Here is an 8,167-nt window from a genome sequence, read left to right as displayed (position 1 = left end):
TGGAAATAGAGAATTAAAAGGACAGATTTTGATAACCCATTGAAAATGAAGAGGTTTAATTGAGTCACGGGCTTGAGGAGAACCAACCAGCTCACTCTGCAGAGCACGATGAGTCAGGCCATCAGTTTCTTCGTTAACTATACTGGTTCAGCTCCAACCTGTGGGGGAAGTGATTTTCCATGCCCACAGTGATCTCTACTCAAGACCAATGGTTCTCAGTTAAAACCAAACCAGCAGCAACGTTTGGAAATGTGTTAGAAAGGCAAATTTTCAGCCTCATGTCCAATCTCCTGAATCTCATATTCTGAGTGTGGGGCGCAGCAGTATGAGTTTTAAGAAACCCACCAGTTGATTAGGATGCAAGTACAGTTTGAGAAACTCTGCTGTAAAACCCAGATTTCATATGCTTGGTTTTGATTTTCCTGCTTGTTAATTTGAAAATTTGGAGAATTCTCAAGGAAAATCCATGTGTTGTTTCCTATTTTGTTCCCATTATTTGACACAATGTGGGAAGAAAATAAACAATATTTGAGTAATTGGGTAGTCCAGGAGAAAGGATAGAAATAAATTGCTTGAAGAAGGGAGAGAGACTAAGAGAGAGGCAGAATGGAAAGGGAAAAATGAGTAATATTCACTTCACTTCACAATGTTTATGTCAGGGTTTTCTAAAATAAGTGATCCTTGTATATCTGTTATGCGTCTTAGCACCTGTATTTTTTCCATCAGACTCATCAACAACGTGGAATCAGTAAACCAAACAGGTGTAGCACAATTCCTCCTCCTGTGTTTCTCTGAGGATCCAGAACTGCAGCCCCTTCTCTTTGGACTTTTCCTAACCGTATACCTGGTCACAGTGCTCAGGAACTTCTTCATAATCCTGGTCATCAGCTCTGACTCCCACCTCCACACACACATGGACTTCTTCCTCTCCCGCCTGACCTTCACTGACATCTGTTTCAGCACCATCACAGTACTCAAGGTGCTTGTTAACTTTATTAAAGAAGTGGAGAGATGATCGATGATTTCTTTTTCCTATGCAAAAGCTTATTGGTTTGGAGTCCCACATGCTTAATTTTGCTTTATTGCCTTTGCTTTAAGTTTCAAATCCAAACAATTCATTGCCAAAACCAATGACTAAGAGCTTAATCCCCACATTTTCTTCTAGGAGTTTTAGTTTCAGATTTTACGTTTATGTCTTTAATCCATTCTGAGTTGACTTTTGTGAGTTGTGTAAGTTGGGGGTCCAGTTTCAGTCTTTTTTGTTTTAAAATTTTTTACAGATGTAACATTGGTTTATAACATTATGTATCATTATATTTTGACTTCTGTATCCATTCTTGAATCTTCCTTATCTGAAAGAGTAAGTATCAATTTACTTATGGATAGAAATCAGCCCACCCACCATTTTATGTTTCAATTCTTTCTTTGGCAGACAGGAAACTTTATCTCTTTTTGAGCCTAGTTCTTTTGTTACCAAATTTTTCTAAAATTACTGCATAACACAAGGGCCAAACCCTTTTTAACTTGACATTGAAACCTAGCTTTTCCTTTGTGTAGTTTTGTGTTTGACAGATGATTATAATTCTTAATGCCATCTCTTTCTTCAGTTGTCATATAAGCAGAACCTGAAGTACTGGTTAAAGTTTTAGTAATGTTTTGTGGATGACTCTCAGAAGAAGCAAGGGTGTAGAAGACGGATAGTGCAGGGAAAGGATGGAAGAGGGAAGCATGGCTGTGGTCATATCTACAGCTGGCTTCCACCTGTTCCCATGACAGGAACATGTCAATTGAAACCCAAAGTTAGGCCTACACTGAGGCATGGAGCTTACTTTTCACACTCCAATTTAGTAATTACGGAGACAAGTCACTGGTTAACCATATGCCTTTGAGGCAATATTAGCATCCACTGTACTCAGTTTCATTGTCTATAAAACTGGCATAATTATATCATATCACTGGTTTGAGATGATTGTGAGATATCTGAACTTCATAGGTGGGAAGCCTTCAGTTTTAATAAGAAAAAAAACCCTTTCTGTTATAGTCAAACAATAAAGAGAGTTATCTGTCATTACAAGGACTTCAGAGGTAGAGAATGTACCAGAACAGGAGAGTAGAGGTCATTCTTTCCTCTATTTGCTAGCTAGACCTAGAGCTGGATCCCCTCAGGTTCACAAGGTGGTGGTAGAAAATATAGGGGTCATACTTGAACATGATGGCCAAAAAAAGAAAACTGTCCTTCCCTGGGTCAGATGCTAATAGCCCTTTTGATGGAGTCAACCAAGAGGACATCTGTAGTGTGTTAAATGATAGCTCTCATGACAACATCAGGCCATATTGTATGTACAATATGAGGCCACCTCCACATCTTAAAACCTCTAATTTGTGATTATTAACTTATATGATAAAAGGATAAATGTTACTTTCTTGGGAAAATGTCTTTGCAGAGGATACACTTATCCTGGATTAGTTGGGTGGCTCTAAATATAATCACATTTATCCTTAAAATAGATAGCAGATGAGGAGACACAGAGAAAAGAATGAGGCAATGTGACCACAGAGAGATATATTAGATTGATGCAGCCAGTATTTGATTTCCAGTATTTGATCATTTTGCCCTACAAAATAGTCACTTTCATAGAATTCTCCTGGATCTTTTTAACACTCCTTTTTATCTCCCAATACTGTACATTAAATAAATTTGACCTAATGTTGAACTCGTTAAAAGTTTAAACTTAATTAATGAATTCTCACTGATGTCAGCAATATAGCAGCATAGGGGGCTCCTGACTTCCCTCCTCCCAGAAACACACTGACCATGCAGGTACACACAGATCAATTCCCTTTGATAAAGTTAAGAAACTGGGGCTGGCCCTGTTGCTGAGTGGTTAAGTTCGCGCGCTCCGCTCAGGCGGCCCAGTGTTTCGTTGGTTCGAATCCTGGGCACGGACATGGCACTGCTCATCAAACCACGCTGAGGCAGCGTCCCACATGCCACAACTAGAAGGACCCACAACGAAGAATATACAACTATGTACTGGGGGGCTTCGGGGAGAAAAAGGAAAAAACTAAAATCTTAAAAAAAAAAAAAAGATCTACTCTCTTAAAAAAAAAAGTTAAGAAACTGGTTGAATGACTCCTACATACCTGGAGCCTGAGAGTATACCCACATTGAAATAGGTAGGAAAAGCTAAGATATGCTCACCCCATAAACCCCATCCCTGGTACAGTGCCTTACAACCAGGAGAGAATCCACAGCTTTCAGATTATCCCTGAGGAGTGAAGAGTTTGGAATACAAACTTAGGGCCCCAGCTTTTGTGGCAAACCTGAGGGACTGGCACCCAAATAATCTAGCTCTGAGAGCCAGCAGGGCTTGGCATTTGTGAGTCCCCTAGTACTACAGAAAACAAAGAGCCAGGTTTTAAATGGGTAGCACTTGCCATGGCTATTCCTCTGGATTCAGAGTAGAAGGAGGAGACAAAAACATGAAGCTCCCACTTTCTCCATGGAAGGGGCTTGACGGCATATGTTCTCAATTCTTCTCAAAGGTTGGACTCTAATCAGCCTATATCTGTGATTTAATTTGGATTCTCTGAAATCCTGAAATGACTTCTGGACACCTCTGATGGAGACATTACACTTCCTGATTTCAAACTACACTACAAAGCTATAGTAATCAAAACTGCAGAATACTGGCATAAAATCAGACAATAGACAAATGGAACAGAATGAAGATACCAGAAATAAGTCCTCACATAAACAGTCAACTTATTGACAAGGGAGCCGAGGATTTTCAAAAAGGATAGTCTCTTCAATAAACGGTGTTGGAAAAATGGCAAAATCATGTACAGAAGAATGAAATTGGACCCCTTTCACACACTATTCAAAAAATTAAGTCAAAATAGATAAACGATTTAAACATAAGACCTGAAGCCACAAAACTCCTAGAAGAAAGTAAGTAAAAAGCTCCTTGACATGAATCTTAGCAACAATTATGACACCAAAAGCACAAGCAACAATGGAAAAAATTAATAAGTAGGTCTACATCAAACTAAAAAGTTTCTGCACAGCAAAAGAAACCATCAACAAAATGAAAAACCTATCTGTAGAATGGAATAATTGCAGCCATATATCTGATAAGAAGTTAATATCCAAAATATATAAAGAACTCATGCAACTCAATAACAAAAAAATAAACAACCCCATTAAAAAATGGGCAGAGAAACTGAATAGTCATTTTTCCAAAGGAGATATACAAATGGCCAACAGGTACATGAAAAGATGCTCAACATCATTGACTATTGGGAAATTCAAATCAAAACCACAATGGGATATCACCTCACACTGATTAGAATGACTCTCATCAAAAAGACAAGAGATAACAAGTGTTGATGAGGATGTGAAGAAAAGGGAAGCCTGGCACACTGTTGGTGGGAATGTCAATTCGTACAGCCATTTTGGAAAACAATGTAAAGTTTTTCAAATATATAAAATAGAAGTACCATACGATCCATCAATCCCACTTCTGAGGATATATTTGAAGGAGATGAAATAACTATCTCCAAGAGATATGTGTACTCCCATGTTTAGTGAAGCATTATTTACAATAGTCAAAACATTGAAATAACTTGAGTCCATCAACTGATGAAGGAATAAAGAAGATGTATATATATACATATATACACATACAATGGAATAGTATTCAGCCATAAAAAGGCAAATTCTGCCATTTGTGACATCGATAAACTTAGAGGACATTATGCCACGTGAAATAAACTCAACAGAGAACCAAATACTATATGATATCATTTATATTTGGTATCTTTTAAAAAAAAGTCAAACTCATAGAAACAGAGTATGATGGTGGTTGCCAGGTGCTGAGGGTCAGGGAAATGGGGAGATGTTGGTCAAAGAGTACAAACTTCCAGCTTTGAGATGAATAAGATCTGAGAATCTAATGGACAGCATGATGACTATACTTTATTCTCTACTGCCTATTTGAAATTTGTGGAGAGTATATCTTAATTATTCTTAAAGTGTACCAAAATCTTAAGTGTGCCAAAATAAATGGTAATCATAAGAGATGATAGATGCTTTAATTAATTTGATTCTGGTAATCATTTCACAACAGATACATAGATCAAGTCATCACATTTCACACCTTAAATATTTAGTTTTACCTGTGAATTATGCTTCAATAAACTGGAAAAACAATTAAAATATTTTTTAGAACTTCAAAATGTTCCTATTTCTATGTCACCATACATAATTTAAAAAAGAGTATTAAAAATAAAATAACTGATAAACTAAATAACACAATTGAAACTCAGAAGCACAATGGTGAGAATAACAAGATGAATAATTTATTCATTAATTTCAAACTTTAATAAGGTTAAAGGTAAGCAAATGTATTCAATAAATTCTATATAGATGTATACTGGGATCATAGAGAGATGCATTACAGTCTTAAGAAGAAGACAGTCTTATAAGACAAGAATGATCAAACATCAGCTGAATTGATCCAATTTCTGTCTCTGTGGCTATACTGCCTCCTCCTATCTTTTTGACTTCTGTGTATCTTAAAAGTGTATATGTGATTAAATTTAGGGCCCACCCGGATAATATAGAATAAACTCCTCTTCCGTAAATATGCTTTTCCAAATCAGTACAGTCATTATTTTATCATATGTTAATGCAATGTAGGAAGATTAGAGTGTGGACATATCATTTTGAGTGCCAACATTCAACTCACTACAGAGATGTCATCTGGTTGACTCCGAGAAAAAAGCTATAAATATCTTACCGAGTGAGAAAAAGGTCAATTTCTATCTCTGGGCATCATTTCCAAATATGATGCCTAAATTTGCTGCCACTGCCTGGTGACCCTGACAAAAACCAGTCCTATGACAACAGCTCTTCATGGAGAACTGAATGAATCCGTATTCTCCCTATACATTCCCTATACCTGAAGTACCTTAATAAAAGATAACTCTTTATTATTTGGTCATATTAAACATGGATTTTATTTTTATTTTTAGATCTGAAGGCTTTCTCATGGATAAAGTTAATTACATCATAATCATCTCAAACCACTGAGATAATCTAATTATGCCAATTTTATGGATAATGAAAGTGAGTATGGTGGATGATAATGTTGCCTCAAAAGGATACAGTTTGCCAGTGACTTGTCTAATTACTAAATCGGGGTATGAAAGGTCTGCTCTCTTGCCACACTGTAAGCCTAACTCTGGGGCTCAATTGACATGGCTCTACCGTGGGATCGAGTGGAAGCTAAACTCTAGATATATCCACAGTCTTCATTCAGTCTGTTCCCTGCTCTATCCACCCTCTACAAGTTTCCTTCTAATGAAATCATTGAAAAATCACTAAAACTAGAGCCCCACATTAATCTCTGTTTCTAAGGAAATTGAGCAAACACATTGAGTTTAGAGAATTGAAAAAGCAAAGTCATGATTAAAGGCAAAGTTGAAATGCCTCAGCATTAGGTTATCTGCTCATTTGAAAATAACTTGCAGATAAAAGAATGTGGCATTCTTCCTCACCCAGGATTTCTGTCACTTTGACTTATTCTAGAAATCCCTGTCCAAAGCAGATGGCAAATCATCGAAGAGAAAGTTTCCTTCTGGTGAGTTTCTTCAAGGCTCTCTTTACGTCCCTGTTCCTCAGGCTGTAGATGAAGGGGTTCACCATTTGAGGAACCACAATGTACATCACTGAAGCCACTGCCAGCTTCCTGTGAGAGTCAGTAACTGAAGAACTAATATACACTCCAAAACCTGTCCCATAGAATAAGGAAACAACTGAGAGGTGAGACCCACAGGTGGAAAAAGCTTTATGCTTTCCTCCTGCTGATGGCATTCTCAAAATAGAGGAGACAATTTTGGTATAAGAGAAAATGATCCCAGAGAGAGGAATACCGCCAAATATGCTAGCCATAAAATATGTCAGCATGTTATTTATGAGTGTATCAGAACAGGCGAGCTTGAGGAGCTGAGCAAGTTCACAGAAAAAGTGAGGGATTTCCAGGTCCTTGCAGAAGGACAGCTGCAACACCATCAGACTGTGGAGCAGGGCATCCAAAATGCTGAGGAACAGAGAGAGTAGAATCAGCAAGCCACAGAGGTGGGGGTTCATGATAACCGTGTACCTTAAGGGATGACAAATGGCCACGTAGCGGTCATAGGCCATTGCTGCAAGGAGACAATTTTCAAAACCAGCAAAAACCAAAACAAAGCAGGTCTGTGTGAGGCAGGCTATATAAGCGATGCTCTTATTCTGTTCTTTTGTGTTCAGCAGTATCTTTGGGATTATGGTTGTGCTTATACAGATGTCAGTAAAGGACAGATTGGAGAGAAAGAAGTACATGGGTGTGTGCAAGTGGGAGTCAGTGATGACAGCCAAGATGATTATCAGATTTCCCAGGATGGTGACCAAGTACATGGAAAGGAACAGGTAGAAGATCAGGGGCTGCAGTTCTGGATCATCTGTCAATCCCAGTAAAAAGAACTCTGGAGCATTTGTGTGATTTGTGGGTTCCATGTTGTTGATGAATCTGATGGAAAAGATGGGGTGAAAAGACAATAAAATGAATGGTCCCCGGATAAGCAGTAGAAGCAACAACAAAGAACTTTTTAGGAATGAATAATGGTGATAATGCTCCAGACTTACTGCTGATAAACTCCGGAGTGAGGACCATCAATCTGTTTTAACAAGCTCTTCAGACAAATTTTGCACATTTTCAAGTTTGAAACAAGTGCTTAAACTAAAAGAAAACTTCTCTATGTATATTGTGAAGCCAAGAGAATATTCAAATCTTCACATCTGATAATTTCTCCCTCCATCTTGATTTCTCACTCTTCCTATTTCTTCCACTCTCTTTATTGGCCCTTGTTTTTATTGATAGCTAACTCTTTTTTCCACTTTGCATCAAGTGCTGAAACTGAAACAAAGAAAAGATATGGCATTTCCTTCTAAAATATTTATTCACTCACACAAACAGAAGGATGTGAATGAAATTATCAAATCTGTCTTGTAGAGTATGGTCCCCAAACTTTGGGATGCCTCCAAATCATCTGAAGGGCTTGTTAAACTACACATGTGTTAGATTATAGAATCACTCCATTTGTTCTTAGGGAAACTTAGGTAAGA

At 37.7% G+C, this 8,167-nt stretch overlaps 1 protein-coding gene across 1 annotated transcript; it reads right to left on the bottom strand.

Annotated features, from left to right (window-relative positions):
- Positions 1-6,619: 6,619 nt before the first annotated feature.
- On the bottom strand, positions 6,620-7,558 carry LOC106825770 (olfactory receptor 7G2-like). Its single transcript, XM_014832741.3, has one exon. The coding sequence runs from the start codon at positions 7,556-7,558 to the stop codon at positions 6,620-6,622; it is 939 nt and encodes a 312-aa protein (XP_014688227.3).
- Positions 7,559-8,167: the final 609 nt, after the last annotated feature.

This window comes from Equus asinus, chromosome 20, assembly GCF_041296235.1.
Source record: "Equus asinus isolate D_3611 breed Donkey chromosome 20, EquAss-T2T_v2, whole genome shotgun sequence".
Lineage (NCBI taxonomy): Eukaryota > Metazoa > Chordata > Mammalia > Perissodactyla > Equidae > Equus > Equus asinus.
This window is presented reverse-complemented; position numbering and strand designations above follow the sequence as displayed.